The 16097-nt window shown below is 60.5% G+C and overlaps 1 protein-coding gene across 1 annotated transcript; it reads left to right on the top strand.

Annotated features, from left to right (window-relative positions):
- Positions 1-6963: 6963 nt before the first annotated feature.
- Positions 6964-16055, top strand: CTSZ (cathepsin Z). Its single transcript, XM_059132654.1, has 6 exons — positions 6964-7132; positions 7490-7653; positions 11818-11997; positions 14031-14181; positions 14444-14606; positions 15443-16055. The coding sequence occupies exons 1-6, from the start codon at positions 6996-6998 to the stop codon at positions 15551-15553; spliced, it is 906 nt and encodes a 301-aa protein (XP_058988637.1). The 5' UTR covers positions 6964-6995; the 3' UTR covers positions 15554-16055.
- The last annotated feature ends 42 nt before the right edge of the window (positions 16056-16097 follow it).

The following is a 16097-nucleotide window of genomic DNA, read 5'->3' on the forward strand; positions in this document are numbered from 1 at the left end:
CCTTCGTGCAGTAGAGTCTAAGTTTTGGGGAGAGAAAGGGCAAGCTCAGATCCCAGGATAACACGGGAGAACCAGAGACAAACACAGGTCATCGGACCCTGGCATTGAGAGGTTCACGCCGAGGAGTCAAGAAGCGGGCTTACCAAACGGGCTCCAGCTGGACGTCCAAGGTGTCCCGACTGCTCAGCTCACCTCCCTCCTCGCCTCTGGTCTGTAAGTGCATCAGTTGCCCAGCCCCATCTCCCAGGTATGTGGCCCCACTTGTCCACTCTCCCGGCCCCTCTGGGAGCCTCCCTGCCAGCTCTCCCGTCTGTGACCGCGGGAGCCCCTCCAGCATCCCCCCGGCTCACCCGGCTTCCTTCCATGTGTCCCTCCCTGTGGTCACCAGCGGGATCGCATGAAACAAAAATCAGACCTTGTCCACTGCCTCCTGGGGAACGAGCTGTGACCACGATAAAACCAACCCTCTCCGCCCTCTTGCCACAGCGGATGTGTGGTTGTTCAGACTTCTGATAGGAAGACACCTGTCAAGGACACACAGAGGGGGCGAAGGAGAGCCAGATGCAGGCCTGCCCTAGGGAGGAAGGGAGAGAGAGGCGGGCAGAATAGGGCAGGCAGTGTGTGAAGTGTGGCCTGGATTGTCAAGCTTCAAGCTGTGGTTCCCTACAGTTGCGAGGTCTGGGAGGGACGTTTAGGGTCCTGTTTGCTCTCCGGTGACTTTCCCTGCCTACCTGCTGGCCAGCCACTTCCGCTGCTGAACCCCCCACCAGCTTCTTCCAGCTGATCATGCTTACCCTTGTGTGTGTGTCTCAAAGCCTTCACATACATTCTTCCTTTTGTTTTAAAAGTCCAGCACTTTCCATGGCTATGTCCTCATCATTCAATCCCAACCCCTTGGAAATGTATAAGAACTGTCCCTGACACACCTGCACCCCAGTGTCTCGCAGTAACGTCCCCCACAGCTCAGCTGTAGAAAGAGCCCAGATGTCCCTCCACAGGTGAATGGAGAAAGATGTGGTATATGGGGCGCCTGGGTGGCTCGGTCGGTTGGGCATCTGCCTTCGGCTCAGGTTGTGATCCCAGGGTCCTGGGTTCAAGCACCGCATCGGGCTCGCTGCTCAGTGAGAAGCCTGCTTCTCCCTCTCCCTCTGCCACTCCCCCTGCTTGTGCTCTCTCGCTCTGTCAAGTAAATAAATACAATCTTAAAAAAAGAAAAGAAAATACGGTGTATATACACACACACACAATGGAATACTATGCAGCTGTCCATCAAATGAAATCTTGCCATTTGCAATGACAGGGATGGAACTAGAGGGTGTTACGCTGAGTGAAATAAGTCCATCAGAGAAAGACAATTATCATATGATCTCTCTGATAGGAGGAAGACGAGAGACAGGGCGGGGGGGGGGGTGGTTGTGGGAGGTAAGGAGGGAAAAAATGAAACAAGATGGGATCGGGAGGGAGACAAGCCGTAAGAGACTCTTAATCTCACGAAAAAAACTGAGGGTTTCTGGGGGCACGGAGGGATGGGGTGCCTGGGTGATGCGCACTGGGGAGGGCATGTGCTATGGTGAGTGCTGTGACTTGTGTAAGCCTGATGATTCACAGACCGGTAACCCTGGGGCAAATAATACATTATATGTTAATAATTAAAAAACTAGACTAGAATTTAAAATATCTATAAGTATAAAAAAAGCAACAGGGAAACAGGTGAAATTATTTTTAAATATGTTAAATGCCATTTAACCCAATAAACCCCAAATACGATCTTAATATGTAATAAATTAACAGTAATAGTAAATCAATAATGAAATAATTATGTATACAAACCAAAAAAACTGTCCCAGACCAAACTCCCCAGAGGGTGGTCTGTCCCTAGCATTGCTCTGTGGGACTTAGCACTGCTGTGTCCCCAGGCCTGGGACAGTGGTCGAGCACAAACTGGGAGCTCACCCAGTACCGGCCAATCACCCGACTGGAGAGAGCGAGCGGATCTGACCCGGTGAGTGCCCCAGACCCCTCTGGTCATGGGCCGCTCCTGATGGCCGTATGGGACCTGCCCAGCTGTGACTGAGGCGTTCTCAAGGTGTGGCTGTGGGTCAGCCCCTCAAATGTGTCTCCTCCCAAGCAGACGTGTGCAGCCGGGAGAGGCTGTGGTGATGACGACGTTCAGGGACAGTGGCAGGAGAGGCTGCGTGTGCCCCTCACTACCCCCACGGAAAGGCCTCGGCCACAAAGGCGTCTGGGAAGTGACAGGAGCGCGGCTGGAGAGAGGCCGCCGGCGGCAAGGAAGCCACGGTGCCCCGCGAAGCCAGACTTGTCAGCGTCCACCAAAACAAACGCGCTATCCAGGATGTGGCCAAACTCAGGAATGTGGAATAATAGGAAATGTGTGCGGCTGGGCGGGTGGGAGCCAGACGAGTGGAGGAAAGAAAGGATTGGAGGCAGCTCCGCAATAAATGAAAACTCACCCCGTGTGCTTCCTCTTCGGGGTGAGAGAGGGGCCGGCCCTGGTCTGACCGTGGGGTCTGCAACTCTTCACCTCAACGAGGGGGGAGATCACCCTTATTTTTAGAAATGAATAGGCTTTTGTGTTGGGGCGTTGGGTCACACGTTTGCCAGGAGACTTTATGGGGTGAAGAGAAAAGGACTGACACCGGCCCCCCACAGGCCTCCTGTCCGCGGACCGCCGGTCCCTGGAGCCTGTCTTCCCACCCGTCAAACAGGGTGCGAGCCTCCCGCCCCACCTCCACAGGGTCGTGCCAGGGATCAAACGAGGAGAGACATTTCCCAGAGCGGACCGTCTTCCAGAATGTCATCACCTCCGCCTTTAAGCCCCTCGAGGGAGCAGGGATGACACGGTTATATCCAGGAAGATAGACCTTGAGCTCCCTTGTGTGTGTGTGTGTTTCAAAGCCTTCGCGTATATTCTTTCTTTCGTTTTAAAAGTCCAGCACTTTCCATGGCGATGGCCCAGAGAGACAACTTTGTCATGGTTTCGGGAGAGCCTCTGAGCTCTCGGACGTCTGCTCGAGGCCGCTCCAGACTCGTCGCTGCTGGCCTAGAGGAGCTGAGAGGGCAGCGCCAGGAGCCAGGCACAGGCCCGGGGGGGGGGGGGGCGGGGGGCTCAGAGATGAGCTGGGCTTGGGGCCCTGCCCTGAGCCTCCTCCAGCCGGGGCCAGAGGAGAAGGGTAAGGCATTATCTTCAAAATGCCCTTGGGCTGGGGAGTCTGGTAGTTCTGCTCTGAGGAGAGCAGGGCCTGAAGGTAGACTCCACTGGGGCCTGGGGCAGGGGTTGGAGGCAGCTCGTTCAAGCAGGTTCCCTGACACGTCCTTCCGTCCTCGTGGTCCCCAGGAACCTTGCAAGTTTGTCTATGAGCCCTCACTTGGGCCCCGGGGCCATGCGCGCTGGGCCGCCAGCCCTCCGTGCATCTGAAGGGCCGAAACTTGGGTTGGGTTGTGTCCATGGTCATCCCCTTGATGGAACACTTTTAGGAACCTCTGCTAAAAGGAATCCACCCCCCGTGCCCGTAACCCCCGAAGGGACGCGGCCAGCCTGCTCCGAGAGCGGTCAGCCAGGCCAACAGGCTCCCACGGACCACAGCCAAGTTCAGAGGGAGAAAGAGCCTGTGGTCCTTGGGTCTGGGCCATCACAGGGGCTGTGGACACTGAGTGATCACATCAGACCTCACTTCCTTCTTGCCTTGAAAGTTGTGGTTTTAAAAGTCCGGACTCCCTCCCCCTCCCGGTGCCCTGTTTTCCATCACTTCCTAGGTGTGAGTTGCTTCTGTGTCAGGAAGATCCTGGTAAGCCACCACCCGTGGGCTCCAGAGGTCCCACATATTACCAGTCTGAGAACCTCCCTGCCTCCCCGTCACCTGCCTGTTAAAGGGTTGAATGCTTCCTGGCCTGCTTACCTGCAATGTCGTGATTTATAAGAAATGTTTATTTGGTCATTCAGATGACCACAATATATTTCTCATACATATTTGGTCTTTGTCCACAGTTTATGGCTTGCAAGTCCCTAAGCCCTTGGAGTTTTGAAAGTGGTTAAGGGCGATAAAGATGAGGAGATGGGGTTTGGGTGTTTTATTGGTTGGTTGGTTGGTGGTTTTTTTTGTTTTGTTTTGTTTTTTGTTTTTAAAGATTTTATGTATTTATTTGACAGAGAGAGAGACACAGTGAGAGAGGGAACACAAGCTGGGGAGTGGGAGAGGGAGAAGCAGGCTTCCTGCAGAGCAGGGAGCCTGATGCTGGGCTCGATCCCTGGATCCCAGGACCATGACCTGAGCCGAAGGCAGCCGCTCAATGACTGAGCCGCCCAGGGGCCTCCGTTTGCTTTTTACTTAAGCAGGCTCCATGTCCAGCCTGGAGCCCGGTGGGGCTTGAACTCATGACCCTGAGATTAAGCCCTAAGCTCAGATCAAGAGTCTGAGGCTCAACACACAGAGCCCCCAGGGTGCCCCAAATTGTCTTTTGTCATATTGATAGAAGCTACTTTGTACCCTACCCGAGACAGGCGCTGGTAACCCAGAGGGCCCACTGTGTAGTTAGTGGGTTACAGTTTCTGATCCCTTTAACCCCCCAACCTCCTCTGAGGAGGGGAGGAGCCCCCGGAGAGGGCCTCGAGGCCCCACACCCCTCCCCGCTTCCTCGCCTTAGTGCAGCGGCTGTTGATTCTTATCCTTCCTACTCCGGTAAGTGTGAGTATCTCCCTGAGGTCTGTGAGCCGCTCTGGCAAATTAAGTGAATTTGGAGGGGGTCTTTGGAACCCCCAGCCTGTAATAGATTGGTCACAGGTGACAACCTGGGGCTCACAACCGGCCTCTGATGTGGGGGCAGTCTTGCAGGATGGCGCTGAGGGGTCTGGAGCTGGACCGTCGGGACTGTGCTGAAATCTCTGCCCGCCAGCTAGTATCTGAGAATTGCTGGGTATTCGGGGGCGAGGGGAGGGGACCCACGTCTCATGCTGGCACTGGGTCAGGGAAACTTTAAAGACCACCCTTCTGTCTGACCTCAGGCCGCAGCGGCCTAGGGATCCGTCAAGCCCAGCAAAGAATCTGCAGGGCCCGGAGCAGGCTGAGAATGTGGGCCTGGGGCAGGCCAGCGTCGTCGGTGCTGAGCCTGGGGCCTTCTGAGCGCAGGGCTGGGGGTGGGGGGCGCCCGAGGCATCTTCAGAACAGCCAGTCCTCCCAGTGGCTGTGTGAGTTGTGTCCGGAGGAGTCGGGGGCAAGAATTTCTGTCCCCATTCAAAGGCAAATGGGACGTCCTAATGCAGGGGAAGGGGACAGGGGTCCGGCACTGGAGAGACGACAGGGCGCTAAGAAGAGCAGGTGTCTGGTCACTAGACGTCTCTCCTGCCCCACAGATGGGTCGTTCAGATCAAGTTGATCTCTGAGAAAGATCTCATTCTGAGAGAGACCTGACTTAGCTCCTTCTGTGGAGCTGGGGGAGGGGCAAAAGTCTCTCTTGAGCCTGTAGGGTGTCAACTGCCTTCAGCTCTGAATGCTCTTCATGCCTGATCGGCCGTCAGGTGACCCGCCCTCCACCCATGCGGTGGAAAAACTTGTAAGTCCGCACATTTCCCCCCAATATTAGGGATGTGGCCTCGGACCTCACAGCCCAGCATTGCAGGGGAAGTGCTGAGTGAGCCCCCCCATCCCTCAGGGGAAGTGCTGAGTGAGCCCCCCCGTCCCTCCGTTGCCTTGTTGGCCTTTGCACCAGTCTGGACCGTGACAGTCTGGGGGTCCAGGAGGCTCCGCAACAATATGTCACCCGTGGTGTTGTCACCGCAACAATATCTGTCACGTGACAGTCTGGGTGTCACCTGTGGTGTTGTCACCACTCGGTTCTTAAGCAATGATGGGCTTTTAGCTTCTTCTTCAGTGGGGACCAGAAGTCCCCCTTTCAGGGAGACAACCCCCGCCCCGGGGACATGAGAGGGTCAGCCATGGCTTCCTTCCCCACGTGGGTGACCTGACTCACCTTAGCTGACATGATGCGGAAGGGGAAGTCTGCCCACATGTCTCACACCCAGAGCAGAGCAAACGGCTCTGAGGCCAGGCCCGGGGCACCTGATGGGACAAACCCACCTCTGCTGGCCTGGCTTTAGTGCCCCCCCCACTCCACCCCCGCCCCCCACGCCCACACCCAGCTCAAGCTTGAGTGTTTCCTTGGCCCTTCAGGAGCAGGACTACATGTCTGCACTGGTAAAGCGGGGCCGGGTCTTTGCCAGACTGGCCTCTCAGCACTGCTGGGGTCCCGGGGCCTTCTCAGCCCTCCCGAGGCTGCTCCTGGGAACGGCAGGGAGCCCATGGGCCTTTCCATTCCGGATTGCCAGCTTGGCACAGGCAGAGGAGGGGCCGCAGGAAGGCGCGAATGCCCACTCACTCAGTGGAGAGCCAAGCAAGGTCATTTGAGGACCCGACACTCGTGAGGCCCCGACACTCGTGAGGCCCCTGGAACCCAATGCCTGGGCCTTGCCTTCCAGGAGGAAGGAGGCTGTGTCCGACCTGCTCGGGTGACTGCCCCGCAGGAGGAGCAAGAGCGAGGGAGGGAGACACTGTCAAGTCATAAGACCAAGGCTTGGGGGACCCACTTCTGCTTTTGGTTCCCCTTTTGCCCATGATGTATTCTGTTAGTGGGAAAGCTTTTCAAGCATCTTTGGGGCTTGGAATGTAGAAACAATGATTTATCAGCCATGAAATCCTCCCCGAGTGACCTTTTCTAGACGGGTCCCCCCTTCCCGCGCTGCGGCGGGTGAGCCCCCTCCAGGGAGCGCCTGGGCCTTGGGGAAATGGGGCCCAGAAAGCCAGGCCGGCCGGGGACCTCCAGGGCGCGGCGGCCGGCCCGCAGGTGCACGGCGCGGGCGGCGGGCGGGGTCAGGGTCACGGCCGGAGGCCGGCCCCGCCCCGGGGGTGGGTCACCGGGCGCGGCCACCTTAAGGCCCGGGCGGGGCGGGGCGGGCGCAGCGCGAGGCCGGCGGGCGGGGAGCCATGGCGCCGTCCGGGCCGCTGCTGCTGCTGGTGCTGCTCGTGCCGCTGGCCGCCGCGCGGGCCGGGCCCTACTTCCGCCCGGGCCGGGGCTGCCGCCTGCCCCTGCGGGGGGACCAGCTGTCGGGGCTGGGGCGCAGGTGGGCTGCGGGCGGGCCGGCCCCACGGGGGGCTCCTGGGGGCCGCGCCTCCTCCCCGGGGCTGCAGGAGCCTGGCGCTCTGCCTCCCTTGACCTTTGAGGGTCAAATCGGGCCGCCGTGTTGGGGGGCACTCTCTCTCTTTACGTTCGCGGGGTTGGACCAGCCTGGCCTGGGGCCTTTGGGGCGTTGCTGGGGGAGCAGTGTGGTTCCTGCATTTGGGGGTGCCCTGCCTCCTTCACGTCCTGGGGGGGTCTCCCGTGGAGCTGGGCTCTCCTGGTGATTCCCGCGCTCATCCCCCGCCCTCATCTTGGGGGAAGGGAGCGGGCACTGATGGTGTTGGTGCTGATCTCTTCCCAGGACCTACCCCCGGCCGCACGAGTACCTGTCCCCATCCGACCTGCCCAAGAGCTGGGACTGGCGCAACGTGAACGGAGTCAACTACGCCAGTGCCACCAGGAACCAGCATATCCCCCAGTACTGTGGCTCCTGCTGGGCCCACGGCAGCACCAGCGCCATGGCGGGTAGGCTGGGGTCCGCAGCCCCTCCTGACTGTGGGCCGCCCAGGCCCGTCCGGACGGCCTCCTGGGCAGCACAGAAGGCCACCGCGGCTGTGATTCTGTGCGGGGACTGGGCATGCGGTGGGAGGTGTCTGAGCCGCTCAGGCCTCGGGGAGCTGGGGAGCTGACCTGTGCCCCCTGCCGCTCCTCCCCAGGCAGGGAAGGCCAGAGTGACTGATACAAGCAGGATCGTGTTTCCATCACACAGGGTGGGCCTGCTTGGGACCTGAAGCCTGGTGATAATGTGGTTCGTGGGTGCCTTTTCTGTCCCCAGAGCTTGTGACCCCACCCACCCCCCACATTTGGGATCAAAACAGCGCACCCTGCCAGGGATGCGCTCAAGGAAGTGAAACTGCTTTCCAGCAGCACTTAATATGTGAGCTGCAGGCCCGTCCTGGGCGTGGGATCCTGAGCAAGGCTGGCTGGTTTTCTCATCTGGCCCTGAGCCGGCTGGCCACAGTGAGGGGAGGCCTTGGGACAGGAGGGAGGAGTAGAGGTCACCCAGCCTCAGGCCTAGTAGCATGTGGGAGGGGCTCTGCCATCTCCAGTGGCCGCCCAGGGGTCCCGGAGCCTGCAGTGGCACTGGCTGTGCAGAGCAGAAGGGACAGTCTGGGAATCTGGCCCCAGGAGGGCAGGGGCCCACTGCCTCCTCCCTGGTGGGTAGCTCACTGGGCAGGCCTGGTGTCGTCACGTGAAGTGGGTTAAGAACAGGGTGTCTCCGCAGAAGCCTCTGAGCTGCCCTGTGACTGTTCCCATTTTGCAGACGAGGGAGCTGAGGTCCCTGGCCAGGGGGTCAGGAGACTTGGCCTCGATGGGAGGTATAACCCAGGAGGCTGGACTTTGGGTCAGGACCTCTTTTGGACTGTCTTTAGGTTGAGCAGAGGGTGGGGTCTGGACCCCAGGAGTGGCCAGCTGTAACCCAGTGGGGTCTCCCCTTGGGGACTGGTAAGCAGACCCCAGGGAGCTGGGGCATACTTCTGACCCTTCAGGAAGGAGGAGGAAGGGGGGCAGAAAGACTGAGGCCCCCGTTTTATGGTGGGAGAGCCCTTGAGGGAGGCTGGGGAGGCCGGCTGTCTGAGATGCAGACGGACCGGGGCCCCTGAAGGGTTGTGGAGTCAGAGGCTGAACCACCGGAGCCGCGGGGAGACCTGGGGCCCTGCGGGCTGACGGGGTGTGGGCAAGCCTTGAGGCAGAGGGTCAGGGCACAGGCTGGGCCAGGCGTGGCGCTCACAGTGAGGAACTGAAAGAGGGCCTTTGTGGCAACCCTACGGGTGGGGGATGGAGGCAAAGGCCGAGAAGGTCACGAGGGCGGGCCCGGACCTGGTTCCCTTTCTGGATGGTCAGCCTCCGCATTTCTGGAATGGACTCTCTTGGGCAGACAACTGCTTCTCTCCTCTTTCTCCTCGAACCTCTAACTTTCTCCCCTGGGAGTGCGCCCTGCTTCCTCTTTCCCTGAGAAGAAAGACGCCCCCGAGAGGGGACTTCCACAGGCAGTGGCCCAGCTGCCACCTGACGCAGCTGCCGGCCCGCCTTCCGTCCTGTCCAAGGGTGTCCGGCACCCAAGCCCCTGGCCCCATGCCCCTTGCTGGGCCCCGGGCGTCGCCGTGAACAAGTGTGCAGGGGGCTTCGAGCCTGTGCCCCTCCAGCTGCTGCCCTCCCCCCGGTCTGGGCTCCTGGGAGGGCGTCTGCGGCCCCTTCTTCCCTCCTTGAGCCCGCTCCAGCCTTGCCCTGCGGACGGGGTCCCCCGCAGGCCTCGGCCTCAGCACCTGTGCGCCATCGTCCGGCTGTGACGCGCTTTCTCGGCCCTTTCTCTCCACACCGCGGTTTCCTCCCGCTTCCGCGCTGTCTCCCCATCGCTATGCCCATTCCTCACCCTCCTAGTGGTACTTCCGCGCATCGCGCATCGGGGCCCCCTGCACTTGGCCTCCAGGGGCAGCTCGCCTTTACACCAGCTGCCCTCTCTCCCTCTGCTTGGACACCTGACTCCTCAAACCCCAGGCTTCTCGCGCTCGCTGGGTTCAGCAAGTCAGCACCCCAGCCTTCCCAGGACCCACACAGAAGCCTCGCTTTGGCCCCGAGACAATGCTGGGCCAGACCGGGTCAGCTGTACCTTCCAAGTGTGTTCTGCAGCCCCGTCGCTGCACCCCCGCTCTGGAGCCCTGGCTCCTGCACCTGGCCCCGCCGGCCTGCTCCGCTCGCTCCCTCGCCCCGCATGTCCCCTCCGCTGGACGCAGCCTGCTGAACCCCAGGTCAGAGTGCGCTGCGTTCCGCTTGGAACCCTCTGAGATTTTGGGCAGGTAAAACCCAGAACGCTCACCTGCCCTACGAGAACCCCCGTAAGCTGGCCCCTATCCAGTGTTGGGACCCTGAGCCTCGAGGCTCTGACGGTCTCACTGGGCGCCGGGTGCCGGCGTGGGGAATGGCCTCGTGCGTGGCAGAACGAAGCGGAATGGGAACGGGAGGGGTGCGGAGGGGCTTCCCTTGTGTTCAGGCCACGTAAGGAGCGTATTAGAACCCTGGTGGCTGGGTCGGGCCGGGATTGGTACTTTGTGATTCAGGCGTGGACAGGGAGGCCAGCACAGGGTGGGGAGTGGGCTCCCCGGAGGCATGGGGCATCCGACGGCAGATGCGCCCCGGGAGCCCAGAGCAGGACGTGCTTCCGGGGGATGGAGTGACCCCACTGCCCACGGCGGCTGGGGGGGAGGGGTGGGCGGAGGAGCCCTGGCTGGGGAAGCAGGGGCCAGCACTGGCAGCTTCATGGGAGCAGAGGGGAGGCCAGCGAGGTGGGCCTGGGCCTCAGGGAGAACGGGGCTGGGAACCGAGAGCCGGAGGGCTGTCGGGAGCCTCACTACGCAGCGGACAACTCCCGTGTCGGGACGGGGGTGCATGTGGGAGGTGCACAGGCTCTTTGCTGCTGTTTCGAGGCTGGCAGGTCCGCATGTGTGCAGGTGCTCATGTGGGAGAGAGAGACCTGGGTCCACATAGGCCTAGGTTTGGGGGCAGGATCAGGCCACTTGTCGTCCCAGAAGGTGGGGTGGGGACCCAGAAAACCCATTGGCCGGCAGAGAGAGGAGGGGCCTGTCTTTGAGTTTTCCAGTGAAGTTTGGGGGTGAGGGGCTGGGCGAGGTGAGAGGGGTCACTGTGGGCCCCTGAGAGAGCCAGGCAGCAGGGGCCTGCGGTCAGCATGTCAGCAAGCATCTCCCAGGATGGGGGGGCCCCCCTGCGTGGCCACAGCGTGTAAGGAGACCCGGACCAGGGGAGGTGAAACGTTTGGAGACGGCTGTAGGTGAGGGGGCTGGTGCCAGGCCTTGCGCGGAGTAGGGGGTGAGCGTGGAGACCCTCCCTTGGGGAAGCTGCCACGGAAGCGACCTCCGGGGGAGGGAGGGAGCAGCCAGGGCCATTTGTGCCCTCAGTGGGGCCACTTAGACGTACTGAGCACCTGCTGTAGGCACAGGAGCTGCGGCTGAGACCGAGCGCCACAGGAGATGAACACGGGGAACTCGGGGGCGGGGGTTAGCAGGTGACACGGTGTCAGCACAGCTGGGGAGGGCCTGAGTGGGGTGGGGGGTGGGGCGTGCGGAGGCTGGCGACCTGCAGCCAGCAAAGCGGTGTCTGCAGGAAGGGACTTTCTAGGCCAAGGAGCGGCCAGGAGATCGGGAGGAAGGTGCGGCAGGTGGCAGGGTCCTTGCTGGGGTTGCTGGGGTGTTCCCGAAGGCCGGGCCAGGTGTGCGGGGGCAGGGGGGGCGCTGGTCAGAGAAGCAGGAGTGGAGCCACAGGAGCACTGGCGTCTGGAGCATCCCCGCCAGGACGTGAGTGAGTTGGGGGGTGCTGGGGAGCTGCTGCTGGTGTGGGGAGCGTCCCAGGAGCCAGGACCGTCCTGTTCCTGGCTTGGTCTTTGGACCCGCAGCTCTCATCCTGCCGCCCTTCTGCAGGTGCTTCCTGGGCACGTGCAGCTGGACAGACAGACCCAGCCCTGCCCTCGTGGCAGCCAGGCAGGCAGGGTAGGCAGACATACCTGTGCCTGGAGCGGCCGGGGAGGCCCCTGGAGCGCTGGGACTCCTGAGCCTGGGTTGGAGCCCCAGCCGGGCGGGCGGGCGGGCTGACCAGGCGCGGTTGCTGCCCTTGCAGACCGGATCAACATCAAGAGAAAGGGGGCGTGGCCCTCCACCCTGCTGTCCGTGCAGCACGTCCTCGACTGCGCCAACGCGGGCTCCTGTGAGGGGGGCAACGACCTGCCGGTGTGGAGGTACGCGCACGAGCACGGCATCCCGGACGAGACCTGCAACAACTACCAGGCTAAGGACCAGGGTAGGCCCTGCCCGTCCTCCTCCAGGGAGAGTGGGGGTGGGGGGAGGGCCGGATAGAGTTGGGAGCCGCCCGCCCAGTGGGGCAGGGAGAGCAGGCAGGTGCGGAGCCTGCAGTCCTTGTTGGGAATCCAGCCGAAGACTTGGAGCAGGTGTCTCCAGCCTTGTGCCCCCAGGACCAGCACCGGCCATGCTGGCGTTTCGGTGGTTTCCCAAAATGGGCCCTTGTCAAGGCAAGAGTGCATTTTCTAGGAGTGGGTGAGGACGGCGGGCCGGCACCTAGGTAGATGGAAGCCCGCGGGCGCGGCTGGAACCCGGGATCGGCCTGCCGCCCTGGCCCAGACCGTGTGCGTGTGGGTGCACTTGGAGTGGAGGGTTCTGTGTGGGCCAGCAGAGCCCTGGCCTGGAGTCTTGGGAGTTGGCACTTGGGAGTAGGCTGCTCCCCTTGGAAACCAAAGGAAAGAAAGTCCAAACCCCAAACCCATAATTGGCAGTTTGAAGTTACCTGTCCCTGTCTGAATGCCCTCCTGGCCAGAGCGGAGAGCTGGGCTGAGCCCCGTGGGCCGTCGAGAGCAGTGTTGGAGGAACCGGGAGCTCGGGGGGCTCTTCACCCCCACTCTCTCCTTCTACAAAAGGCTGAGCTCCAACAGCCCCCTGTGGCCTCTCAGTGCCCGAGCAGACTCTGGGCACCATCACACCCCCCCGGGGTGCCCCCGCCTTGCCTCTAGACCCATACTGGCCAGCCAGAAGGAATTCTCCCAGACTGGTTGGGTGAGTCTTGTTGAAGTAAACACAATGGGGGTCGGAGAAGCCAGGAGAGGCCAGATGAAGGGGAGGACTCTGCAGAATTGGGAATCAGGTGGTCCCCGGGGCCATGCCTTGACCTGCACCAGTCTCGTCTGGCCTAGAACCCCTGGAACCCATGCGACAGGACCAGGTGCGGCCGAGCAAATGGCTGTTGGCAATACACGGTCTTGCCTCCGTATCAGTACATGTGGCCACAAAGCCATCCCTTTCCCGTTGTATTGGGCACAGGGCATTTGGTGTCCCAGGGACAAATAAAACCAGCAGCTTCGTCCTCAAGGAGTCTGATGCCCTGGGGGGGGTGGACTCTGGACAGATGGGAAATTGTAACAAGTCGGTACCCCAAGAGTGGTAAAAAGGCAGCATGGGGGATGTCAGGGGCCTGGGAAGGATGCAGGGGATGGTGTGGTCTTACAGAACTAAGAGCCTCCCCCCCTTTTTTTTCTTAAAGATTTTATTTATTTATTTGACAGAGGGAGAGCACAAGTAGGCAGAGCGGTAGACTGAGGGAGAGGGAGAAGCAGGCTTCCTGCTGAGCAGAGAGCCTGAGGCGGGGCTCGATCCGAGAACCCAGATCATGACCTGAACCAAAGGCAGCCGCTTAACTGACTGAGCCACCCGGGCGCTCCCGCCCTTTTTAGCCTAATTCTTAATACCTCCCCACATTAAAAAAAGAAAAAGAAAAATGCTTATTTTTTTTCTCCAGATGTATTGGCCTGTTCACTAGGCAGCAATACCGTTATCTTCTTGAAAGCTAGTAATTACACTCTTTTCAGCTATGGAGTTTTGTGAAAAGACCCGTTCTTGGCCTTTAAAGGAAAAGAAAGGAGGCTAACTTTTGAGTGCCTACTAGGTGCCCGATGCTGTGTGTCTGTCTTTCCTGCGGGGGGAAGGGCTCTTCACAACCGTCTCACAGCCGGACGGAGCGCCCTTTGGCAGCCCCCAATGGCGAGATGATTGCTGTTATTGGTGACATCGACGGGGGCGCCTGGGTGGCTCAGTTGGTTAAGCAGCTGCCTTCGGCTCGGGTCGTGATCCCGGGGTCCTGGGATAAAGGTCCCACGTCGGACTCCTCGCTCAGAGGGGAGCCTGCTTCTCTCTCTGCCTCTGCCTGCTTCTGCTCTGACAAATAAGTAAAACCTTAAAAAAAGAAATGGGCCAAGTGGAGAGAGGGTTGGGACGTGGGTCTTTGTGACAGTGGCCTCATGCGGACTTTGCCTGCTGTCCCTCCAGAATGCAACAAGTTCAACCAGTGTGGAACATGCACGGAATTCAAGGAGTGCCACTACATCCAGAACTACACGCTCTGGAAAGTGGGTGACTACGGCTCCCTCTCCGGCAGGGAGAAGATGATGGCGGAAATCTATGCCAACGGCCCCATCAGGTAAAGGGTGGGGGGGCGGGGGGGCTGCGGTTGGGTCCCTGAGGCCCCTTTCCTGGCGCGGCTTCACCGTCTGCAGGAAAGCTGACACTCACGGGACGGTAGCAAGGGTGGCGCACTCACGCACGCACACGCACGAGGGAAGGACAGCGTGAGTTCAGGCAGGATGGTCCCCACGCACGGTCCCAGGCGGCCCCCCAGCACTGTCAGTCAGGGGCTAAGTTCTCCCCACCAAGGTGCTAACCCTTCAATGCCTCGCGCTCAGCTGCGGTATCATGGCCACGGAGAAGATGGTGAACTACACGGGAGGCATCTACGCGGAGTACCAGGATCAGACCTACATAAACCACGTCATTTCTGTGGTCGGCTGGGGCGTCAGCGACGGCACGGAGTACTGGGTTGTCCGGAATTCGTGGGGGGAACCGTGGGTAAGATTTCGCTGATACCTGCCTCCCACCAATCCCCAGCTTCTACTGGCTTTCCTGTCGAGAACCATGGCCCCAAGCAGAGGGGCCGCTCACGCCGGCCCAGGGGCAGTGCTGGTGGCCTCGGAGGCAGGGAGGACGGCTGTCACCGTCCTGGAGGTCTCGGTGTGTGCAGCCGTCGGGTGCCAGTGGCTCCTCCCTGTGCCCCCCGCTGCCCCCCACCCTGTGGCTACCAACAGTGTCTGCAGACACTGCCGAGTGTCTCCTGGGGGCCCCCGCCCTGGCTGCGGAGTGGCTGTTCTGGAACTTTCAGTTCTGCTCCAATGTTGCTTTGCAACTGTCTCGTCCTTTCTGCTGTCCGTCTCGGCTCTCCGAACTAACAGTGTCGGGTTTTTTCAGAAATACTTTTGCGTTGGGTCGCAAGTCTGGGGGAGATCAATTAATTGCCAGAATATTCATTTCTAGGACTCAGTGTTAACTATTAATGGCCTGAGACACAGAAATTCATTACTCTGAAGTGGGGGAGAGTGATTAATGTCAAAGTGATGAAACGGCCGTATTCCTGATGAGAGGACTGGACACCGGGGACAGCTGGCCCCAAGAGTCCGCATTCTGGCTGCACTCATTTGCTTCTGGCTTAGAGGGCCAGGCACCCTTTTACTTTACCAAGTAAAAGTATTTCACAGGAGGGATTTCCGAGTCGGGGTTCCGCGCAGGGACAGGAGCAGCTGAGCAGGCGTCAAGCCTGAGGCTGTGAGGGCGGAGGGTCCGCGTGCGTGTGGACGGCAGGAGCCGCGGGGGCTGGGGGCGGACAGCTACCGCGTGATCTCTTCCCACAGGGGGAGCGCGGCTGGATGAGGATTGTGACCAGCACCTATAAAGACGGGCAGGGCGCCAGTTACAACCTCGCTGTCGAGGACTCCTGTACGTTTGGGGACCCCATCGTTTAAGCGACAGGTCTCCCCAGAAGAGCAGTGTTATCGTGAACCATAATCAGGGGGTCCTATCACTCTGGGCACTGCGTGGGTTCCACCACGGTCTGAAGGGACTAGGGACTGGCATCAAACGTGTCTGACGGCTGGTCGCGGCCCTGTGCGCCGAGAAGGGAGAAGGGGCGCCTGTCGGCACGCAGCCTGCCGCGGCGCTGGCCGGGAGCGCACTCCTGGGGAAGAGTCCGCAATGGGAGGCTGAGAGCCCCGTGCCGGCCACTGCCCTGCCCCAGAGTGTCTGCGTGGCCACGGTGTGATCCGTAAGGCCGTAACGATGTGACTGCCAAGCTCCTCTGTCCCTGATTTGGTGTTTCCTGTCTGGCAGCTGTGGTCCATGATGTGGTGCGGAAGCGCAGGCTTCTCACCAGCTCCTACGTTGCCTTGGAATCAGTGCTGGGGGTGGAGGGCGAAGACAGCCATGTGAGATTGCCCAAGTGATGAATAAAGTACGTGACCCCACAGAGGGGAGCCTGAGTGTGCCTTATTTACACACAAGAGTCACGAC

This window comes from Mustela lutreola, chromosome 9, assembly GCF_030435805.1.
Source record: "Mustela lutreola isolate mMusLut2 chromosome 9, mMusLut2.pri, whole genome shotgun sequence".
Taxonomy (NCBI): Eukaryota; Metazoa; Chordata; class Mammalia; order Carnivora; family Mustelidae; genus Mustela; species Mustela lutreola.

What these genes read in the sequence shown, in the direction of transcription:
- CTSZ (XM_059132654.1), top strand. Translation starts at nt 6,996, where the DNA reads ATGGCGCCGTCCGGGCCGCTGCTGCTGCTGGTGCTGCTCGTGCCGCTG. An exon ending in CAGCACCAGCGCCATGGCGG is followed by an intron (nt 7,654 to 11,817) that starts GTAGGCTGGGGT and finishes CTGCCCTTGCAG; the next exon opens with ACCGGATCAACATCAAGAGA. An exon ending in TATGCCAACGGCCCCATCAG is followed by an intron (nt 14,182 to 14,443) that starts GTAAAGGGTGGG and finishes CCTCGCGCTCAG; the next exon opens with CTGCGGTATCATGGCCACGG.